Source organism: Strix uralensis, chromosome 27, assembly GCF_047716275.1.
Source record: "Strix uralensis isolate ZFMK-TIS-50842 chromosome 27, bStrUra1, whole genome shotgun sequence".
Lineage (NCBI taxonomy): Eukaryota > Metazoa > Chordata > Aves > Strigiformes > Strigidae > Strix > Strix uralensis.
In genome coordinates, this window is record NC_133998.1 from 5,461,004 (window position 1) to 5,484,021 (window position 23,018).

Here is a 23,018-nt window from a genome sequence, read left to right on the forward strand (position 1 = left end):
ATTTTATTTTTTAAAAAAGCAAAACACAACTAAAAAATCCCCAACAAAACCTCTCGGATGCTATCATTAACCTTGGCTGCCAGGTATTCTGCTTTGTAAGGGAGCACTTGGGCTTGATTTGAGTTAGAGGCTTAACACACACTTTCATTTTCAGGACAGTTACCTTGGTGATGAGTTTAAATCTCAGATTGACGTGGCGCTGTCACAGGACTCTACTTACCAGGGTGAACGTGCATATCAACATGGTGGAGTGACGGGACTGTCACAGTATTAGAGTGTAAGGCACCTGAGGTTCACTCCTCTGCTTCTTCCTCCCCGATTTAAGTTCATGAAAGTTTGTCTGGAGTGACATCCCTAACGCAACTGTTGTTTTGCCTCCTTGCTTTCAGGTTGAGGAAGAAGAGCTAAGCTTGCGTGGAGCTTAGTTCATCAGCATTTTATTCTGGGTAATAAAAAAAATAAAATAAAATGGATACCTGTTTTCCACTGCTAAAACTGAAGCACCACTGTGTGAGAGCAACAGGAGAAAGAAACCAACCAACGGAGAGGAGAGAGAGAGAAAGGAGCGCGCGCGAGAGAGCCCACTGCTAGCTCACTGAGACAAGGAGACTGACCGGAGAGGAGAGAGCGCACTGAAGGACTGGCTGGCGCCTCACCGGGGAGGCAACTCACCCTGAAATGAGTGGTCAGCCGAGTCCCTGCTCCCCCAGTCAAACAAGCTCGAGAGAAGGGCCTTAAGCAGGTTTCACTTCATTCCATACTTCTCTTTGCGAGCAGGGCATTACTTTTCAGAGCAGATGGGGAGAGGAAAACCCTCATCTCAGAGTTGTTCTCGTTTTAAAGGGGTACTATATTTTAGCAGTAACCGTTTACATTTTAGAAGCAGAGTATCTGAGAGAGAGAGAGAGTTCCTGACTAAGTGACAGCGAGCCAAGCAGAAATCCGGCGGAACACAGCTGATGCTCAACTCTGAGATGCAGGTTTTGTTGTCCAACACTGGCTCTGAAATCCTAGTGTCATCGTGTCGCCCACATTGTGAACGGGTCTTTCGTGACAAGGTGGTTTTTAAAGAGATTCTTTCAAAGGAGCACTGAATTTTTAGAAGTTTGTCTCTGAATTTGTAGTGGTGGACCTGGGAGATCCTTGTTCTGAGAAGCTTACAAAAAGTTTAAAACAAAACTAAATTAGAGCACCAACCTTGAGAACTTTCAGTGTGATTTAAAGTTGCAGCAATCAGCCTCTTCTTCCTACATTGGATAGCAGTTAGAGTGAAAGGAGCCTGCGCGCTCGGGCAGGAGGAGGGTTTCAAAGTGTTTTCTGTATGCTTTAATTGGCTACTGTCTGGACTCTACTCTGTGAAAAACAAGCCTTTCTGTAAGATGAACTTTGCGCTTGAAAGGGGATGGGTTCCTGTGCCCTTCGGCCCTGGAGGAAAAGATGCTAAAACAGGCCTGCTTTGCTCCCCCAGAGCTGGGGGAGAAGTAGTGGAAACTGGGGATTATATTGGTTCTGAAGTACAGACTCTACAATGTTACCGAAGCAGGTTGGAAAAATGGACAAAGCAGGCGGTTGTTGGAAGGTGGCCTCTGATCGCTGGGTATAATTAGAGATACTGGGTTAGGCTTTTGTGTGGCTTCTTCGGTGATTAACGCAGATTAGCTGAAAGATTCAGGTGTTAAACCAAACCCGGAGCCGATTTTTTCAGGTAGTGGACACGGCTGTGCCATCAACGCTGGCTTGAGAAATAGCTGGAAGTCAAAACTGAAAACAGCACATAAGAGAAGCCATCCAATTTCTAAGTTGTACCCATGTCTTAAATAAGTCATATGGGAACACTGGGAGCATTTTATTTCTGTCTAAACCTTTTTAGAAACAGCGCAGAGAATTTCAGATTCCTACAGAGACCCATTTTTATCAGATCCCTAAATTAGACTAACCTCTACCTCCTAATTGGCACAGAACAGTAGAGTGTGATTCACTAACCTAGGTGTTTTTAAAGTTGGAATTAAGTTAGCTTTATACTCAAAGGGCTCCAAGTGTTTCTAGTCTTTTTTTTGGGGGAACTCAAAAATACCTCTCATATGAATGTACTTAAATGACGTAAAACCCACTTTTTGTAACTGGGGGGAAAGCCCTTTCATTACTGTCCTTTCTGTAGATTGTTGACCCGCTTTCATAACCTGTATTTGCTGTAGTTTTTCAAGAGTGTCTCTCCCCCAGTGCAGACCTGGTGTAGCATACCCACAAACCGTGAGTAGTGTGCACATAAACATGGAACAGGTGTTCAAGATTTTTGTTCAGTCCTGCAGCGAACGTAGTTCAAGAACTGCAAAAGAAACTTTCCAGAAATGAAAACCATTCTTTTCTCATAAAAAGCCTCCAGAGTTTAGACTTCTAAAATGTGAAAGAATGGAGACACAGGCCACCTTCCTTCCTTGTAAGATGGACTGTTTTATTTATTAACATTGCCGAAGGGCTTTTTAATTTTTTTCCTTCTGTAGGCTGCGTAGTTGCATAGACTTTTCCGATAGGTTTAAGCTGTAACCCTCTGTGCAATGCAATCCATTGAGTAATGTAACCCCCTCCTCTCCCCTCACCCCCTTTATTTCACTGATGGGAATGCTTGCCTCTGCTTTGTGCTGGTTTTTTCCTTTGTAGCAGTTACTCTGAGTTTTATAAATCCAGACATCAGTGCTAGCACGGTGTTACTCTTTTTTGATTTTGTCTCAAGTTTGTTTTAAACCTGTTTGTCATCAATAAAATATTAATAAACAGCTCTTGCATTCAAGGTGGCCCCTACCTTTCAATGATGAAACCATGCAACATTCATTAAAACTTAGTCTGATTGTATAAACTTCAAGTTTATTACTTTTTTTTTTCTTAAACACAGACTAGTACAAAAGTGTGGTGTGTGCATAGCGTACATGGGTAAGCACATGAACGGTGAAAACTGTTAAATGCCCTCCCCTTCTTCCCCTGATTCCCCCCTCGGGCTCAAGGGGGCCTGGTCCCGGTGGGGGGGGCTGCAGGAGGCACAAAGGCCGGGCCTAGAGGTGACCTGGGCCTAGATCCGGGTCCTCCCACCTGCTGCCCCTGTGCTGCAGTGAATGTGAGCCTGGCTTGTACCTGTGGGTGCTCAGCAAAGCTCGGCCTGGCTCAGGCTGCAGCGCTGCCCCTGAAATGCTGCTTTAGGCCTGGTCTTGGCCCCAGCCTGGGCCTGAGCTCAGCACAGCTCTGGGGGCTGTCACCCACCTCCTTCCCCCTGGGGTGGGGGCAGACAGCTGCCCTCCCTCACGTAGGAGAAGCAAGTCAGGAGTTCAGTGAGCTCAGTCTGCCACAGCACAGGGACCAAAACCCAACACTTACTTAAAGGTTTTCTTAATCCTGCCCATCTTACACTGAAAGAAACAGCTCCTGCTCGCTTTAGTTAAGTCCTGCTCTAAGCCCTTAAACCACTGAGGTGCTGGCCCCAGGTCTCAGCTGCTGGGGAGCAACAGGGGCTGCGCTGCCCTGGATGCTCTGCTGGGCCCTGAAAACATGAGTCCAGGCCCCAAGTCCAGCACTGGGGTGTCACAAAAACACCCTCACTGGGGCCAGGAAGACATTTCCCCCCCCAAAACCCCCCCAGTGGTTAAATCTTTAGTGTTCCCAGGAGGGAGAAGGCCCAGCTCAGCCGGGTAACACATCATCAGACCTTGTGGAGACAACACATCGGTACAGACCAAACAAATCTATGCGAGGGTGTCAGGTTCACAGTTAAAAAAAAAAAAGACATAAAAATTCAAGTCTAACTCGGATTCCTTTTCCCCCCTTGCCCCAGACAAAAGCAAAGCTGCAGCTGTGAAAGAGAGAGAGCGAGAGAGATGGCTCAGGGTGAACCTTAAACACAGGCCATGCTCCTGTGAGGGGCTGGGTACCACAGCCAACCAATAAAAATAAAAAAACCAAAATAAACCTAAAATACACAACGGGGTGAACGTGATGCCTGACCAGCTGCTGCGCTGGGCCGTGCTGCCTGATGCTCGGGTGCCATCTGGCTCCAGCCGCGGCTCAGGCTGGTCCTGCGGCCGCCAGTGAACAGGGACAGACCCACCAATTTGCAAATGAGGTAAATAATTAATTACTGACTCAGAGCAGGCTGGGAGGGAACAAGATGCCACCAACTCCACTGCCCCAAGCCCCTGCTTTACCCCTTTCTTAGCCAAAAATGTGTCATGCAACAACCTGCCCCCCCCCCCCCCCCCCCGGGCCACAGCTCCCAGGGGCTGCATGTGGCCAATCCCTCCCCCCACAAACCACCCCCTCGCCAACCACACCATAAAAATAGCTCCGGGCCAAGTTCCCGCAGCACCAAACGCGGCTGGGGGGGGGGCGGCCTTCCGCCCTGACTCTGTCCCTCTTCCTGGAGCAGGACCAGAGCCACCATGTCACCTTCTTGGAACACAGCCACCAAACCCCGCACCCAGGCACCACCAGCACCATTTCACCAAAAAAACCCAAACAAATAAACAAACAACACCCTCCTGCCTTTTTTGCACTGAGAACGCTGCAGCATGTCGCCAAAAAGCACCAGCAGCAGCTCAGCCAAGTGCGAGAGGGGTCTGGGATTCACAACCTGGTGCTGCCATCACCCGTGGAGAACGGGATAGACAACCAGCGTCAGACTTGATCATAATCCCATAATAGTCTGCCGGCTGCGGCCGACAGCTGCTTGGAGGGCTGAGCTGCACCTAAATCCCAACTCCAGCACCGCTCCCTTCGTGCCAGACCTCCTCTCCCCGGCTGCATGGGGAGAAAGGCGGCCCCACCGCTCAATGCCCCCCAAGGGGAAACTCCCTGAACACCAGCACAGAGGGGATTTAACACACTTGGATTTATTCCATCAATCATCCACCGCCTCAGCCGGGAACCCCCGGCACACGCTCCCCCCCCCCACTGCTCCGCTACCGGCAGCCACACTCATCCACCACCATGTCCTCGTAGTGCCTCAGCACCACGTTGTCGTTGTTATCATAGTAGAGGATGGAGATGGGGGAGAGCCTGACGGGGACGCAGCAGGGCTGGGGGGTCCCCTTGGGGTCCAGCGAGTGCACCATGGTTTGGAGGATGGCATGGTTGGTGCTGTTCAGCTCCGCGGTCAGGGGAAAGGGGCACTCGCCCAGGCAGTAATTCGCCATGTAGCCCTGCGGGGCGATGATCCAGTTCTCCCAGCCAACGTCACTGAAGCTGATGTAAAGCCGCCGGGGCTTGCAGAGGTCGCTCGCGGTGACGGGGAGGGAGTGAGCACTTCTCCTCCTCCTGGCAGCTTTGCACTGCTGCTGGCTGAGGGTCACCACCAAGAGCGAGGTGTTCAGGAAGGAGTCGATGCTGGCGCAGAGGCTCTGCAGCCCCCCACGTGCCGGGGCTGAGGCCCCATCGCCGCCGCTCACCGAGATCTCCAGCACCAAGCCCAGATTCCTGCTGGACGTTCTCCAGTCCTTCGCCACCCCGCTCAGGTTGAAGAGAAGAGACTTGTGCAGCCGGGCGAAGGACTGTTCCACCAGCAGCTTTCGGCGGTGCTCGTGGGAGGGCACCCCCCGTAGAGACAGCTGGGAGGTTTGGTAGAGCCTCAGCTCAAAAACCTGCCCCTGGCTGGAGGCGTGGTAGGAGTTGTGGCTGAATTTGATCTCCAGCTGAGCCATCGTCAAGTGCTCGCCCTCCTCCAGCACCGAGAGGTTAAAGTACAGACGCTTCTGCAGACACAGCAACCTCTGGGGCTGCCCGTTATGAATGAAGTGGCCTGACAAAGAAGGAGAAATAGAGGTGGTGGTGGTTGAACCCTGTTGCACCGAGCGGGATCAGCCTCCCAGGGCTCCAATTTAAGCTCCTGGCTGCAGAGCAAGAGGAAGATGGGGCTGGCAGAGGCCGGCAGCCGAGCGCGCCCGCAGTCGCTGGATGAAGGTGACAAGGCTGCAGGAGGGGCTGTCAGCCCGACGGCACGGCCTCCAGACAGGGCTGGAGCCACAAACACAAGCCCGGGCTCCAGCCTGCGGCACTGGGACGCTCCAGCCCTTCCAGCACCTCCTCTAGATGCTACTTAACATCTTGGTGTGTTATTTTTCCCCAGCTGTAAATATCTCCCCCCAGGACAGGGGGGTTGCTGTTTGGGATGGAGGGGAAAGGAGGGCAAACGGCCACAGACTTTAGGAACTGGTCAGCTGCCTGTTGTAGCCAGCCCTGGGTTTCCAACTGAAACGCAGAAAGCGAAGCGAAGCGAGCTCCGCGGCGCCTCCAGACACTGACCAAACCCTTCCCAAGTCACTGAGAACAGCTCGGAGAGGCCACAGGCTGAAGCAGCCAGATGTGCCAGGTGGTCAGGCAGAGGCACGAGGACAAAAAGGAGGCGGGGGACACACACAGAGTCAAATGGCCGAGTGTCCCGTCCCTGTGTGAAGCGGGGTGCTGGTCCCACTCGCTGCACCCACAGCCCCAGCGCGTGGAGGAGCCACGTTACCTCAGGCCAGGAGCCACCTCCACCACCGCGAGCTCAGCGGGTCCAGCTGGTCACCTGGGATCAAACTGGAGCGCATTAGGTGACCAGGACAGAGCCTTACACAGCTCCACACCCTCACCCCCTGACTCATTTCTAAACTGTAAATAATTGTCTACAACATCCAGAGGGACCAGAGCTGTCACAGCTGAGATTTCTCCTGGAGGCTGATTCTGGGCACTGCCCGTTCTCCCCCAGCCTCTCCTACCTACACCCAACAGACAGAAAAGGAAGGACTGGAGCAAAGTCTCCCATAGTCCAGAGATCAGAGGGGCTTCCAAAAGACAGGACCCAAACCACGGCGTTTCTGTACCTTGGTCAGCGAAGACGCGGATGATGTTCCCAGGGACATTAAATTCCTCCACCCTACAGGCATCCGCCAGGTCTTTGTTTGGAGAGGGCAGCGTCTTTCTCTTCTGGAAGATCCGCCAGAGCACAGACGGCACAGGAACGGGGGTTTTCGGGCTGGGCTTGGCACTCAAACCCAAGGATTTTAACAGTAAACTTTCCTGCAAACTTAACTCCATCCCCAGAACCAGGCTAAGGAGAGCCCAGGCCAGGCTGGCTTTAAAGCTGGGGAGAAGCCACATTGCTCTGCTCTGGTCCCAGACAAAGGGCAGCCTGGGCCAGGGACCTGAAGACAGGGGCCAGGGGGGTGTTGATTGCCTGATTGGAGCCTTTGATCTGGTTAGTGCTCAATTAGCACAGAGGGATTCCCAGGATTGGGCAGAGGGTGTGAATGGTCCCTCCAGGCTCCTCGGGACCTGTTAACCCTTTGAGGCTGCGTGGCAGGAGAGCGGCTGCCCTCCTCCTCCCTCAGAGCTCCTACAATCTCTCCCACATCTCCATGCCATCGAGGTCCAACCACAAAGTCCTTGGTGGTGGGGAAGAGGCTGCTCATCCCCGCACAAAGCTGCCGGCAAGTCGAGTGCTGCTGCCATCCACTGCAGACACCCCAGCCAGATCCAGGGGCAGACACAGATCTGGGTCTCCTCTTGCTCCCTCCTCCCAAATCAGCTTTTTTTTTTTCTAGCCCCAATCACAGCATCCAACATTTCTCTCTCAAGACTGTCAACTTCCAGCACACCAAATCATCAAACTCTCCACACAGCCCCAGGGCCAGCACAAAAAGCCACCAGCACCCACCCCCGGCACGGGGTCCCTGCCCCAGCCAGGCAGAGGGAGCCCCACGGCCTCCCCGTTCAGCACGCCCGATGTTACACGCACACAACGCTGGCCAACAAGTTACCCAGCTAAATCTTGCAGCCTGGGCAAGCCAGTACTATAAAATTCAGTTTAGCCACACATGTGCTGACTAGGGACCACCGTTACCGCCCCAACTCTGCTACAACGGAGCAGAAAGAGGCCTGGGATATCTGTTCCCTTCATTTCCTCTTTCCTGCAAATCCCACTTGAAAGCCAAGGAACCCCTCTGAAATCCTGCTGGACAATGACGAGCGAGAAGACGACGGACCCTGCCACAGCCTGGGACAGTTTCTGTCAGCCCAAGTCACATTTTGCTTTCTGTTTACTGAGGAACTTTCCCTGTGGCTCACACAATGAGCCTGGAGTTGAATCAATACAACAAACCAAACATGATAAAAAAAAAAACCAACCCAAACAATTAACCACGCTCTGATGCCTGGAGTTAATGCCCTGAATCCCCCCTGCACTGTCTGATGTCCCCAGCTGGGAGGCAGCTCCGTTTCCCAGTGGGTTCTGGCCCCGAGAGCAGAGAGCGATGGGACAGTCCTGGTCTGAGGGGCTGTAACACCCACAGGGCTCCCCAGAACAGAGACACAGCCCGGCCCAGCAAGGCTCAGGGCCAGTGCTGCCTGGAAAACCAACACGGGGAGCAGAAACTATTTGTTCTTTACTCGAGCAAACAGCCATTGCAGGGTGAGAGTCTAGAGATCCCTCAGCAGGGGACTCAGAGGGACTGGGACTGGCTTTTTAAGCAACTATAGGACTCATACAGGCTTTTTAAGCAAATTAAATCTTCCGGCCTTCATCATCAGGACAGGAGGCTGGACTAATGCTCCAGGGCTGGGTTTCCAGGCAGACCTGCTCATGGGAACGGTGCTGTGGCTCCAGCTCTACGCGGGCAGCTCTGTGTCAGTGACCCCTCCTGAGGAGGAAGGCTCAGAGGTGTGCTGCGTCATCGCCTCTCTAGTCCCTGCTCGGCTGCTAGAGAAGAGCTGGCTTTGGGCTCCCCTCGCCTGGGACGGTGATGCCAGTGGAGAGGCTGTTGCGCTCCCCAGTTTGATGCTGGGTCAGAGAACCCCTCAAGGGCTGCTGAGGAAGGGGCAGGGTGAGGGTCCAACAATAAAGAGGGGAAATCACAAAGGGGCTGCGAATAGCCGGGGGATGGAGTGACAGAAGAAACACCAGGGGACCTAAAGCCAGCTCCAAATCCTACCTGGACCAGCAAAGCCACCAGCCTCTCAACTGAACCAGCACAGACTGGCCACGGAAAGCACGTCAGCATCAGGCGAAGCCGGGTCACAGGCAAGCCCTGGGAGGGGCCCGATCCTGTCAGTGGCATCTCTTCCCCGGCTCCGGGCAGGGGACGAAGGGGGGTCGGGGATGAAGTTCTTCCTTGTGCCTTTCATTCGCTGGGTTTGAGTGCAGGGTCCTGGGTCAGTCCCCAGATCCAGCCAGGCTGCCCAGGCTGCAGCAGCCACACTGCCCTTATAACCGCTTGTCTTTTACAAGTCCATTCTTCAGGTGCATCCTGTGAAAGAGCACAGCGGGCAGTGAGCCTCAGCCTCCGCGCAGACTCTCCCTTCCTCCCTTTCACAAATCGCTACCGAGGTCAGACCTGTCTTGACAGGCTCACACAGACAATTTGTCCCCTGTCAGCCAGACCAGCTCTGTGGGATCCAGCATCTCGCCAGCCTCTGTGCTCACCCCACGAAGTGCAGATGCTGCTCAGAGAGAACAGCCTCGAGCAAAGAGCCAGCCCGACACGGTGAGCAGGGGAACGGGTGGGCAAGGATTCACGGGACAGAAAGCTGGATGGACACGCCCCAGTGCTGAGGCACAGAGACACAGAGTCCTCCCTGCTACCTGCAGCAGTGTTTTACACTCTGTGTCAAGGCATCCTGCTCTTCCATCTTCCAGCCCCGTGGCAAACCCTTTAAGAATGGCTCCAGGGCCCTGGGGGGTCTGCCAGCACCCCTTCCCCAAGCCCACAGATGTTGTCCCTGCATGTCATGCCCCCCTGCACACATACCCTTCTTTCAGAGCACTGGGCAGCTGGAGTCCAGCCTCTTTCTTCTTGGCCGTTGTGGTTTTCTTGCTGTCCTCCACGTCGTACTCACGCACATCATTCACCTCTTGCATCTGCCCCATCAGCACCTTGGCCACAAACAGGACGATGTACTGTGGGGGGAGAGGCACCGTCAGCCACAGACGCCAAGGTTTAGAGCTGTTCCACCCAACCTGCTCACTCCCTTTTGCTAAGCGGGACCTTTCTCCACTGTCCTCAACCCCAAGGAGTCAGAGCAGACCCCTCCGGATGGCCAAAGCCCTGGGATGCAGCTGATGACCCGCAGCAGGGGAGGCAGCACTGCTGCGACTACCCTGAACCGATTTCATCCCCACAGGATGAGGAACTCGGCTGCTGCCCTGCTCTTGCTGATGTGAGCCCTCCAAGTCCACCCTTTTCACCCCCTCCCCAAAGCTTCAGGGGATGCCAGAGCATTTACACCCAGATCAAGTTCCAGCCTGCCCCAACTGCTGATATCGCTCCCTCCCCGTGGATCCCTGGGGTGCCAGATTGTCCAAATTCCAGCACAGAGGAGCCTCCTGGGCACTGACCTGGGGTCCCCTCCTCCCCTCTGAGCCATCCCCCAAGTTGTCCGAAGCCAGCTCCATCCCTGCAGCCCCCCAGCTGCCCCTGGGCCAGGCAGGCAGCAGGCGCTGTGCAGGAGAGCAAAGGAGGGAGAAGCTAGTGTAGGGGTTGCTGAGCTCCCCCTACTCACCAGAAACCAGTAGATGTTCATCAGAGTGAGGACAAGGAGCAGAGCATTGAAGAAGAAGTAGAAGGGGATATTAGGGACCGACTGGAGGCTGGAGTAGCAAGTGGCGTAGAGCACCTTGAGGGGGAACCAGTAGAGACGGAACCAGAACCTGCCAGGGCAGAGGGAGCAGGGTGGGTTTAATGGCCCACGGGGATCCCGGGAGAGGCGTGAGACCCAGCACAGCTTCCCCCAGCACAGCCTCCAGCCTCGGGGCAGCCCTCAGCAGCTCTCCTGCACCCCACAGTCCCTGCGCAGCTGGCTGGGGGCTGGACTTCACACAGACCCTGCAAAAGGGCAGCTGTGGAGGGCAGAATACAATTTCTGTGGGCAGACGAGGCTTGGCACCAGAGGCAGGGCAGAGAGGCAGGTCTACACTGCAGCTTCTCTCAAAGGGATAGGGGACAGGAGGGGAATATAGCTGGAAGGTTTTCTTAGTCCTGTGCATCCCCAGTTTATCACCAAACCCCTTCGCCGCTCTCCTCAAAGCGAGGGCTCTCGTTGCCACCCCTGCTGTTCAGCGGAGAGGGAGGAAGAACACAAAGGGACAAATGAGAAGTGACAACCTTCAGGTTCCCTATCTCTATTCTTCATTTTGTTTTTTTCTCCTGCCTTGCCCCAAGAGGAACAGCAAGGCTGGAATCTGAGACAACCCCATGTCCCGTTTTCTTCTTGCAAAAAGTGCTTATTAGTGCTAAAACCAAGCGAGTGGGAAAATGGAAACAGCTCCTCCTCCCCTGGGGTCATTTGTCATGCTGCAAGCGAGATTTCGCAGGCACTTCTGTGGTGACAGACAGCAAAGTGACTACAGAAGGATTCCAAACCCAGCATGGGGTCAGGCTCTGCGGGAACCTCTTCCCAAACAGTTTTTGAAAGGGTTTGTTCCCATGCACACAAACCCAGCCAGCTGCACCCCGAGGCACCGGGGGGATTGCAAAAGCTGGCAAGGACGGGTGGAACGTGGGATCAGACAAACTCACCAGCTGACGCTGAAGGTGAGGCAGCCAATGTTGGAGATGACGTCGTTGAGGCGATGATAGACTCCCCCCCGGTGCTTGAAGTAGACGTTGAGCTTGGTGAATTCCAGCTGCACATCATTGACGTCGTGCAGGAAGAGCACGAGGATGCCCACGTTGTGGTACCTGTAGAGGAAAAAAAAAAAAAAAAAAAGGAGCAGGGAGGGAGATGTGTGGGGAGGCAGGTTGACGTTAGCACCCAGGACCCACAGTCCGTCATGCCGGGAGCAGACAAACTCCCCGAATAGTCCAGACGTGGCACAGCACAGTGCAGCCACATGCTGCAGCGGGGGTCTGGCACCAGGCAACGGCTCACGACTGCTGGGGTTGGTGCCGTAGCAGGGAGGCAGGGGAGAATCCACCCCAAGCCAGCAAGAGCCCTCCTGCTACATGCCCGTGAGACGCACGTGAGCACAGAAAAGCTGCAGCTTTTGCTGCGTAGCTGCCCAAAGCTGGCCCGGGCAGGTGGCAGAGGGGCAGTGTCACAGCCAAGGGCCTCACCTGAAAGCGTACGAGAAGGCGATGAGGGTCAGCGTGACCACGTGGTGAAGCAGCATGACAACGGAGTCCTTGCGCCACGTGTCCATGTAGGCGGTGGCATAGATGGAGTGTCCGTAGAAACTGCACTGCAACAGGTAAGCGATGGCGATGTCCGTGGGCACGTCCATGCCCTTCTTCCAGTCTGGGGTGGGACAAAGACACCCAGGTGAACCCAGAGCTACGAGCGCTGGGCTCTGGCAGCAGCAGAGGGACAGGAGTGCGATGAGCAGGGAGCGAGCAGCAGGCAGAGCTGCCCCAGGCAGCCCCCGCGCTTTGGGGTGCTCAGGTGCTCCAGCTCCCTCCCCGGAGCTCATCAAGATGCAAAGGAAGTAAAGGCTGGAAGGGAACCCAGGCAGTTTGGCTCCCAAACTCTGCCTTTGGCATGAGGCCCGCTCCCTCTCCCAGATCTAAGGGAGAAGCCTTGATTTATTTCTCTCCTACTTTAAGGACTCAATCCCATTCCCCCTGTAGCTGACACATCCCAGCCCTTGCTGTCTGCAATAGCCACTAGATGACTCTCTCTGTAACAAAATGAAGGGAGACAGCCTGTCCTGCCCTTTCTGTACCCACAGCACCACAGAAAAGGCAATTGAGGGGTTCAGTCTTCTCTTCCGCTCACCCCAACTCCCACTCCCTTGTTCAACCCAGACGTTTTATGAACCTGGACATGCAAACCCATCCCCACTTCTCCCTGGTTCTTACTGTACCATAAAAGACAGATGGTGGGTCGTAGAAGAAGGGGTAGTCGGTGAAGAAGAGCAGGTAGATGCCATATGACCAGGATAATGTGTAGAAAAGCAGCTTCCAGGCACTCTCAGGCATCTTGGCAGCATCTTTTGGCTGCAAGTTGCACCACTCCCCAAAGGGCTGCAAGGAGAGGGGAGAAGTATCGTCACAAGGGGCAAACAGACAGGCCCTGGGGAGCCCGGGGCCAAGGCCACCAAATCCCCAAGAGACCTAAGCGCTGCACGGTGTGTGCGATACCAGGCAGGGCAAAACCAGGGCCACGAACACCATTTTTCTGGCTGCCTTTACAGCATGAAAAAGGAGGTCAAAGAGGCTCTAGAGAGAGCCTGAGAAACACGAGGCTGGAGATCCTTCCACTCAGCCTTGGGCACGGTGGGAAGCTGCGAAAGCAGAGCCTCGTGGAGGAGGCGGGGGCCCACGGCACACGTCCCGCAGTCTGGGCGCTGCTCCAGCACCCTCGCTCCAGGAGCAGGGCTGACCACAGCTGGCTTTTGCAGAACAGAGTCAATAACTAATAAAATAAAAATCAAGCCCTATCTGCACAGGGAAACCCAGAAGAGGAAGCTGTAACAATACTATCCTGTGCATACGGACCTCGCAGCACTGCCAGCTCCCAGAAAAGAGCCTTTTAACTGAGGAAGCAAAGGCTTTGCAGAGTCCTAAACACGTGGCCGCTGCTGCTCCCCAGCCAGCACGGCACAAGCCTCCCCTGCATGTGCATCCTGCGTCAGAGGGGGCCAGATTTGCACATAACGAGTCAGTAAAGGCTGGGGCACGGGGACCTCTTGCTCTCTCACACCTACCCATCCTCACCCACGTTCCCAGCAGGTTTTCTAGCTGACCAGTGCTGAAACACTGCTGGTTTTTCCCCTGGCTGTGGTTTGCAGAACCCCTCCCACCCGTCAGGACTCAGAAATAGGAGGCAAAGCCTCCCCAAATATGGCCAAAGTGAGGAAAGATGAGCAGTTCTGCGGGTTGCTCGCACTAATCAGAACGAAACTTTCTCAGCCTGACTTGCCCCCGGTCCTGAGGCTGCCGAGCACCACCCAGCTCTCCCGACTGTCTCCCTGCAACAGCAAGACAGCTGGGCCACCGAGGCCAGGGAAAACTGGGAAATCCCAGCCAAAGCAAAGCCCCAGCCCTAACCAGCCTCAGCTCCCCGGCAGTAAAACAGAGCAGCGGATGCGACCCTTCGCCTCGGAGCACGTGCTGGGGAGCGAGCGATGCCGCACATCGAGCGGGCCCAGGGCTTGGATGTTTTCCCTCCGTGGCAGCTGAGCAACACCAGGCACCATTTCTGCTTCTTGTCACAAGAGTGACGGAGCCGTATCAGCCCGGTCAACCTCCGCACCCCCCGGCTGGGGCCGCAGGGGAGCCAGTCAACGCGAGGGAGTGTTGCTTAAGGTCCAGAGGGAATCATCGCTACCCGAAACACAGATAACACCCAAACACCCCCCCAGCTGAGAGCACCCCAGGGAGAGACCAGATAAGCTTGAGATGAAAACAAAATGCCTGCAAAGTAACCATACCCCACCCCGGGTCAGCACTCTCTGCAGCCGACGCTCAGCTCCTCAATGCTCAAAGGCTATATTAAGGCCCCAGCTGTCTCCAGGCAGTGGCTGGTCTGGCTTTTAGCCCCTCTCTGCATCAGATTTTCAAAGGACTCCACTCCAAGCATTGTCCCAGCCTAACAGTGTTTTGTTCTAAGCTCTGAATTTCCCAGCACTGGTCAGACCTGGAATCACCGGCCCCACAAAGCGCTGCCAAGTTGTCCATATCCCCTCCAGCTAGAGGCAGGGTTCTGCCCGCCCCCCCCCACGCATCTCGCATTCAGAGCACGGCTGTCCTCACTGAGACCAGGAACACGCTGCTGCCAAGGCTCCTTCCAACAGGAGCCACGGTAGGAAAAAGAGGAGGAAGCTTCAAGGGTGAATAAATAATGCAGAGACAGAAAGTCCTGGGCCCAGAAAGCATGAATTATTTGTGTCTCCATAGAGTGGAGCATAGAAGCAGCTCAGATATGGGTTCAGCTCACCACGCTACCGACAGCGAGCTGCAGAGCCCCCTGCCCTCCTCAGCCAGGCCTGAATTTAGGATGCTGAGCTCAGCCTCAAATCCCTGCTTCAGCCTGGCTGCTGATCGCCAGCCAAGTCATTTCACTGCTTTTCTGAGCCTCAGTTCTACCTGCAAAGGGGGGAAGAACAGCACGTTTCTACCCCAGGTAGGCAGAGCTGACGACAAGGCCCATCACCCACAGGGCAGGCGTGTACTACTGAGACAACCCCCGTTTTACAGGCGCTTGGACCCTGGGCAGGGATGGCAACAGCGCAGCAAATCGCCACCACGAGCCTGATGAACAGTCCACTGCAGGCACGGCAGCAGCTCCCAGTCTGGAGGGAAAGCAAGACCCAGGGAAGGGCTACCCCCCACCCCAGCCGGTGGAGAGGTTTTAGCCCAACGCTCAGAGAGGTTTCAGCCCTCACTGCATATGTGGTTAATGACAAGACCTCGACGGAGCCCTCCTTGTCCCTTAATTAGCCACGGGGCACCTCAGGCTGTACCCAGAGCACTACAGAAATGGGAGCTGGCTCTGGAGCAGGCACACGGAAGGATCGGAAGGGAATCAGCATCACGTGGGGGGCTGGGGGGACAAATTAATGTCCCTGGGATGACCCCACCAAAACCTGGACGCTTGCCCGGGGAAGCACAAGCCCAGGAGATGCACAGACCAGCCCCCACCATGCAGAAGACTGCCCTCTCCTTGGGGGTGGGAGATGCACAAGGAGGGGGATGTCCTCCCATTACCCGGCTGCCGTTCCCACGGCAACGGTGCAGAGATGCCTGTTGCTAAGGGTGACGGGTGCTGCGGCAGGAACAGCGGATCTGGCTCTGGCTGAAAGAGCCCAAGGCTCTTGGCAAGTGATGTAATGGGGCTTCGCTTAAAGGGCAACCAGCTCTTCCTCCCTCCTCCTCCTCGTTACCCCCACGCAAACCTTCACAGGCATCTTCTGATTCACTTGTAAAATTAACGGGTCTGAGGGACGTGACTGTTCCCCCACAGCACCGCCCTGCACAGCCTGGGGGGCCGGGGGAGGGAGGGAGCAAAGCCGTGGGTGAGAGCGCGCTGCGAGAGCAGTTTGGAGCTGGAAAGAGAAACCAAATGGAAACTGTCGCTGCCCACAGCTCTGCTGAAGTGTCAAAAAAATACTCGTAGCAAAAAGCAAACACATGCTCTCTCCCTTTTTACAGCCTCCGGCACTAAAGGGAAGCAGCCAGTCCCCTTAAATCTACAACCAGCTAAAGCAGCAGGACACGAGTCCTTCCAGCACGCTGGCAGGCTTGCAGCGATGGGCTATGAATTGAGGCTTGTTAACAGGGGAATTGTACCCCCCAGACCGCCCCCAGCGCCTCTGCCACCTCCCCAGCCCAGAGACGAGGGCCTGGGCCAAATCCCAGCCGTGCCGCGTCTGGCTTCTGGGCACAACTTGTTCCCCAGAGGAACACAAAGGAATGGCTGGCACCAAGCATCCTCAGCCCAGGGAACTGGCAGCTTTACATCAGTTTTTTACTCAATGCAGATGATAATGATGAGCAAGCGGAGCTCCAATTCAAAACCTGGCCACAACCAACAACTACTGCCCCTTCAGCGGCGGCACAGCTCCCCGCAGAACCGTGTGTGTCTGCTCAGAGCTGTGACAGTGCCCTTCCACCCCAAAGGACTATGTCCCCTCTGTACCCAGCCCGGACACCGCTCCCAGACTGGCTGCCACCCCCTGCCACATCAGGGATGGGGCACAGAGCCTGCAGCATAGACGCAGGAAAATGTCACTGTTCTCTAAACCTGAAAAAATTAATCTCGTGGAACCTGCGGACCCAAGGGCAGTGGCTGTCACGCCACCAGGAAAGGGGGATGAACTGAGCACAGCATGAAGAGCTCCAGCTCTCGTTGCTCCACCCTACACCAGGCCCCGAGCCGCTCAGTGCCTCAGTTTCCCTTCCTGCCCAGCAGCTAAGACACTGGGAAGCTGGGTTAGGCTCTGGACAACACTTTCCAGATAAACATGTAAGAAAAAGGCACTATGACAATCACAACAAACCAACAGACATTATTTCTTCCTCGATTCCTCTTGCAAACAGTAAAAATTTGCCCCTAAGAGAGAAAAGCAATAGAAGACACTCTTTGAAGACAAGACACAGCTGCCCACAGGGTGCTGCGGGGGCTGAATAACCTCCTCATGCCTGACTGCTGACACAGCGGCACGGGGAGAGCAGCCCCCGCGCCGAGACGCGGCAGCGCAGCTTCAGTCCCCAGGGTGAAGAAAAGACCCATTGTTGTGGTTTTCTCCCCTTGAGTTTCCAGGGTTTGGGCTTCAAAGAGCGGGCAGAGCCCAGCGGGACGAGCCGAAGAAACGGCATGGCAGAGCCTTCTCCCACCCCGGGGCTCAGTCAGTGTCCTCAGCTCTCAGCAGAGATTGTGCTGGGGGGGCAGCTTTCAGGACAGTGATAATTCACCCCCCCTTCAAGTCACACGCCCAGTGCTGGGGCTTGGAAAAAACAAGCCTTGATGATACTGTAGGGTGGAGAAAAGTTGCGTACATCACTGAAAAGGATAATAGAGACCCTTGCTTTTCAGCTTCCACATCCCTCCCGGGGCTATACTGTATCACTCACCTAGAAACCCTGCTTTCCCGAGCACATTTTTCTATTTACACACCACTTTTCCTTGCGGAGGACACTGCAATGTCCTACAAATTTTGACACTACTAAGATAGCAAGCTGACTAGTGTCTGGGCCAAAAATGGAAAACATTTACCCACTGCAGATTAAAAACAGACAGCTGGTAAGGATGGAAGTGATACCTGATGAACATCACCAGATTCAGAAGCAGCGTTTACCCAGAACGGATTTTGCTCGCTTACGGACTTACACTTGGCTGACTTCAGGGACTTTAACTCCCAGCAGCAAAGAGAGCTCAGGGTAGTTGAGGGCTGGAAGCATCTGCCTAGGCTTGCCACAGCTATTCTGGATCACCTTTGAGCGTGGATCTAGGCGTGCTCTTAGTTTTGTCCATTCAAGCTCACTGTACTGCTCAAGACCTGCTCGGGAGAGGAGTCTGCCAGCACAGCTCGCTGAGCTCCAGGCGTTTCACCAAGCCTTTCCCACACGGAGCAGCCTGGTCCTATTCCAGCGGCACTTGGCCTCAGCACTGCTGGGCTCAGCTGCCCTCCAGGATGTTTAACTAATGCAGAGATGCTCAGGTTGCTGCTTTTTAATCAAATTCCTCAGAGCTTGGCTGCAGCCGCTCTCCGCACAGGGGACACACCAAGGACGGTGGCTTTCAGAGACTGGTGGAGCTCAGGCACTAACGGCGGCGGGAGGAGGGGGGCACACAAACCGAGGAGGCTTCCAGGGATGGGAACGCTTGCCTAGAACAGGTTTGGTCTTCATTTCTGGAGCTGGTCTGCAGCTCCAGCAAGCTCCTACAATCAGACATGCCCTGAGTATCATTCAAGTTGGTGCACTCAGAAGTCCAGAAGAGCAGAGACTCTCAGGTCAGACCCCAGGGAGGAAGGACACATCCCTCAGGCCCTCGCAGGGATGCCTGTGCTCCCAGTAGAGCTGACTCTGGGGGTCTCTCCCTACCCAGTAATCCACATTTGCTCACCTAACTGGCGTCTTTCCTACACCAAAACAACTCCTTCCCATGTTTACACCAAGTGAGGATTCTGTGAAGAAGAGACAACGGACCAAAAATTATCTTTGCTCAGAGGATGACGGGAAAACCACACCTAACGCACAGGCACCCACCGAGCCGTTGTAACAGGTGAAAGTCCGCACTTCCCAACGCCAACCAAAGCCCTCCCATCCCAGGCACAACCTTCACCCCTTCTTCAACCCATCTGGGAGGCCTTTTGTGACAAAGATGTTGCAGGATAAATGCTGCTGTGGCCCTAGAAGACAGCAAGGAGCCTACCTCCTCCCCTCGATCCCACTGATAAAAACGGGGTCACGCAGACAGCACAGGAAGAGGTATATGGCTTTAACGCACTCGTTTCTCAGAGGAGCGGTCACAGCCAGAGCTACATAAGGTGCACTTTATGCTCCAAGCTTCAAGGCCTTGTGGTAAGAGCCATTTCCTCTTCAGATGCAGAGAATCACAATCCAAGCTACAAGATTTATTATTTATAAATAACTGGCAGGAAGATAGTGTTCTCCGGACACTGAGCGGATTCATTTTTATAACTGTGTTTCAGTCCTTACAGGGAACACGAAGGGAGTCAAAGTGAGGAAGGATGCCCTTTGAGCCTGCACTGGGAAGCAAAGTCCTGTGCAGGGGAGAAGTTTCCTCCCAGGGTTGAACAGGTCTTTTTTTTTCTCCCTGAATTTCCTCCTGAATGACCCCACTCCAGTGCTGCCCATATAGGGGTCATGCAATACCAACTGATTTCCTAAATACTGCCAGAGGTTTTAGAGGAAAGCCACAACCTCCATCTTTTCCCATGGCAACTCCAGCAGAATAAACAGAGAAAAGTTTCAGATCCTTTTAAAATATATATATATAGGGAGAGAGTTGTCTCTCCCTGCTGCTACCCTTCCACCTCTTCACTGGGAGAGAACTGACGCTATCACAATTCCGCTCAGCATCTCATCACTGACACATGCAGATGTAGCCACAAGAACCGGCTCTGATCAACCCCCCCTCACTCTTCTGCAATTACAAGCGTGACCCATTTCTCCGAGGGAACGATCCCTCAGCACTCGCACAAGCTGCCAAGCGTCCTCCGAGGGCACCGAGCAGCCTCCACAGCACGGAAGAGCTTTTTTCACGCTCTGATCACCGCTGGCTCTGTAAAGGTGAGCGTCACACAAGGAGAACCTGGAGCACAAAGGAAATTATCTCCAATTTGTTATGACAGGGTTACCTCCAGCCTCATTCAGCCCAGTCCTGGCGTTCCCAGGCGCTGTACACTGCCCGCCAGTAGCCACAGGCAGACAGGGGTGCAGGTAACACAGGGAAATTCAGTCCTACGTAAAAAGCCAGCACGTTACCTCACCTACACGCCGCTTTGGCAGCGTCAAATGACTCCAGAGGACTTAGACTGGAACCTTCCACAAGGTCAAGATCTACCTGGCACTACTGGATAAGCAAAGAAAGCTCTGAACAGCAAAGAGAGCACCACTCATCCAGCAGACAGGGGCAGCAGTAACTCCCGCTGGCCTCATTATGGGATGCAGGCAGCTGTCTTCAACCTGTGAAACAGCCTCTGAAGGAAGCAGGAACGAGGCCTGTCCCACGTAGCTGCAAAGAACCACACACAGTCTTGTAGCTACTCAAGGCCTCGTGCCACCACGCTCAGGGGTAGGAGAAAAGGGTCATCTCTGTGTCCCTGAGAGCTGAGGACTATCCCCTGAGCCAAAATACTGCATTTCAGTAGCTTCTGCCTTTCGGGTCCTACCAAGGGCAGGGGAACCGCGGAGCAAAGCGCCCAGCGTCTCTCTAGGAAAGCAGCGTGGAAGAAATCACCTCGGCCAGGACTGAGCCATCGGAGGGAGAGGGGAGAGCTCCCTGCGTTCCACTGGCTTTTCCCACAGAGAAATTAAACAGAGCTGAGCTTCGCTCTCAGGGATGTCCTGCTCATCCTGTCCTTTGCAAAGTCCTGTATCAGCAGAGAGGGGACAACGGCCAGCAAAGCCCTTCGGAGGCTGCGAGGGCCGGACGCTCACATCCCCGCGTCCCCCGCTCCGAAGGTCAGCGCGGCACTGCGGTACAGCAGCCAGCCAGCCCCACGCCATCGCCGCCGCACCGGCGAGGGAAAGCAGGGAAGGACATTTTTCATGCAAACCACGGATGACACGCAGAAATGTGGTCCTCTCCTTCCCCCCGGCGAGAAAAAAAACCCCCAACCCCTGCCGGGATGCAGCTAAGGGAACATGGCGAGGGGGGGGAGCTCTCCCAGTGCAGCGGGATGCTCGGTCCTCCAGGATGCAGCCCCGGGGGAAGAGGCGGGGGGGTCCCTCATGCAACCCCCCCACCCCTCCAGGATGCAGCCCTAGGGGAAGAAGGGGGGATCCCTCATGCAACATCGTCCCCCCCCCCCCCCCCACCCCGGCATGCAGCCTCGGGGGAAGGAGAACGTGCTTTGCCACGCAACAAGCTACCCGAACCCCCGGGTGGAGGAGAGGAGCCCCCCCGGTGCAACCGGCCCCCGGTTGAGAGGAGAGGAGCCCCCCCCAGTACAACCGACCGCCGGGTGAGAGGAGAGGAGCCCCCCCGGTGCATCGGGCCCCCGGGTGAGAGGAGAGGAGCCGCCCCCGGTGCAACCGACCCCCAGGTGAGAGGAGAGGAGCCCCCCCGGTGCATCGGGCCCCCGGGTGAGAGGAGAGGAGCCCCCCCGGTGCATCGGGCCCCCCCATCCCGCAGCCCCGGCGGTCTCCGGTGCCCCCCCGGCAGCGGGGACTGACCCGAAAGAGGCTGCGGACGGCGGCGCGGCGCAGCGCGGTCCAGCCCAGGGCTCCGAGCCCGCAGAGCAGCACCTCGCCCCAGCCCAGGTGAGCGTTCTCGGCCCAGGTCCGGCGCGACAGCTCCCAGCCGCAGTCCCCGCAGCCCCGCACGGCCTCGGCCAAGCTGCCGTAGCCCCGCCGAAGGAGCTGCCCGTAGCCGGGCATGGGCTCGGGGGGCGGCATGGCGCTCCCGCCGCCGCTACCACCGCCGCCGCCCGCCCATGGCCCCGCCGGCTCCGCGCAGGCTCCGCGCGGGGCGGGACGGGGACAGGGACTCCCCTCCCCGCCGTTACCGGGTGCTAAGAGCCGCCCCCCCGCCGCCTCCCCGGCCCGGCCCCTTCGGGCTCTGCCGGCCCCCACCGCCGAGCTCCCGGGTGGGAGAAGCCTCTCGCCTCCCCCTCGCCCTCCTCCGGAGTGGGAAAGGCGACTCATTAGGTGGTTGTTAATCAGCGCGGAGGGGAGCAGCGGCTCATTAGATTCCTGTTAATCAGCACGGAGAGTCGCAGAATGAAGTTATAGCACAGTTTGTTACCAAAAAAAAAAAAAAAAATTTAAAAAATAATCAACAATGCGACTGCTCTCTCGGCCGATGAGCCGTGACAATGGGCTGGAGTCACTCCAGCAGCGAGAACCGGGGACAAACACTGAGATGTCAGCGCCAGGGGATGACAATTGATGCTAAAACAGTGGAAAACTGCGGTGCCTGCCAAGGTGCACCCTTGGGGGGGCTGGAAGTCACCCACCGCGCCATCGTCCAACACCACAGTTCTCCCTGTTCACCCTTAAACACCTTCTCATTCGATAGGCAAAGAAAAACATTTCTCCAGGTCTTCCTTTTTTCTGTACCTCTCAGCAAAGGCCTCCAAGCAGCAGCAGACTCCCCCCTTCCTCACAAAGAAGCCCTCGGGGTGTTTCCAGCCTACGGCCACAGCTGAGCGGCAGCACCTGTTCAGTCAAAGCAGCTCTGGAATGATGAGATGCACCTGAAAAATGCAAACACACACTCCCAAAAGGTCACCTCCGATGAAAGATTTGACCCAACGCCCCCTCCAGCAGGCAGGCAGCTTGCACTCTGGCTAGCTGCCGATTCACACAACTGAAATCTTGTTATGGGTATGTTTAAAATTAAAAGCCATACATCCAGAGTCACGTACAGACGCTTGGCTGGCTGGGAGAAGCATGACTTTAAGATGAGGATTCTCCTAAAATGCCAACACTTAAATTGTCTCATGGGAGGGCACCACAGGAACCTCGGACACAGGCAGCACTGTGGTATTCGGTTTCAGCCGTGGAGGAGTAAATGGGGTTCAGCTGTGTCCTCGTGCACTAAAATTATTGGCTAAATTGCAGCTGTGGGACCCTTCCTACATCATGATGATGACGATGGAGAATAATCATTATCATCATCACAGGCACTTGTGGAACTGTAACTTGAACCAGCTTAATAGGGAAAGAAAAAGACAAAATATGAGTTTTATCTCATTTAAAGTCATTCCTCTGACCACAGCCGTTCCGCCTTCGTTTTCTGGAACGTCTCTAATTGCTCTGGGGCAGCAATGAGAAAACACAACCCCGTTCCCCTCCGAGGTCCAAACAACATGTCCCCCCACTCTCACAGTGACAGCGCTGCCTCCTGCTATGCCACTTGCTTTTATTGTTTAC

At 55.3% G+C, this 23,018-nt stretch overlaps 3 protein-coding genes across 5 annotated transcripts in view; 1 reads left to right on the plus strand and 2 right to left on the minus strand.

Moving 5' to 3' along the window:
* Positions 1–2,854, plus strand: part of UPF1 (UPF1 RNA helicase and ATPase) — a 23,369-nt gene extending 20,515 nt beyond the window's left edge. For both annotated transcript variants that reach the window (XM_074851743.1, XM_074851744.1), the window contains exons 23-24: positions 155–277; positions 390–2,854. In XM_074851743.1, coding sequence (XP_074707844.1) covers positions 155–274 — 120 coding nt within the window. In that variant the 3' untranslated portion in view covers positions 275–277; positions 390–2,854. The remainder of the gene's footprint in view (positions 1–154; positions 278–389) is intronic.
* On the minus strand, positions 2,841–8,126 carry GDF1 (growth differentiation factor 1). Its single transcript, XM_074851864.1, has 2 exons — positions 6,843–8,126; positions 2,841–5,779 (listed from the first exon to the last, which is right to left on the minus strand). The coding sequence occupies exons 1-2, from the start codon at positions 7,117–7,119 to the stop codon at positions 4,944–4,946; spliced, it is 1,113 nt and encodes a 370-aa protein (XP_074707965.1). The 5' UTR covers positions 7,120–8,126; the 3' UTR covers positions 2,841–4,943.
* Positions 8,127–8,384: 258 nt separating this feature from the next.
* Positions 8,385–22,849, minus strand: CERS1 (ceramide synthase 1). 2 transcript variants are annotated; one of them, XM_074851835.1, is made up of 7 exons: positions 22,203–22,849; positions 12,815–12,974; positions 12,069–12,249; positions 11,532–11,693; positions 10,516–10,663; positions 9,765–9,913; positions 8,385–9,263 (listed from the first exon to the last, which is right to left on the minus strand). In XM_074851835.1, the coding sequence occupies exons 2-7, from the start codon at positions 12,927–12,929 to the stop codon at positions 9,221–9,223; spliced, it is 798 nt and encodes a 265-aa protein (XP_074707936.1). In that variant the 5' UTR covers positions 12,930–12,974; positions 22,203–22,849; the 3' UTR covers positions 8,385–9,220. The 2 variants fall into 2 exon arrangements, with proteins under 2 accessions (XP_074707936.1, XP_074707935.1); XM_074851834.1 differs by lacking the exon at positions 22,203–22,849 and adding an exon at positions 21,318–21,647.
* Positions 22,850–23,018: the final 169 nt, after the last annotated feature.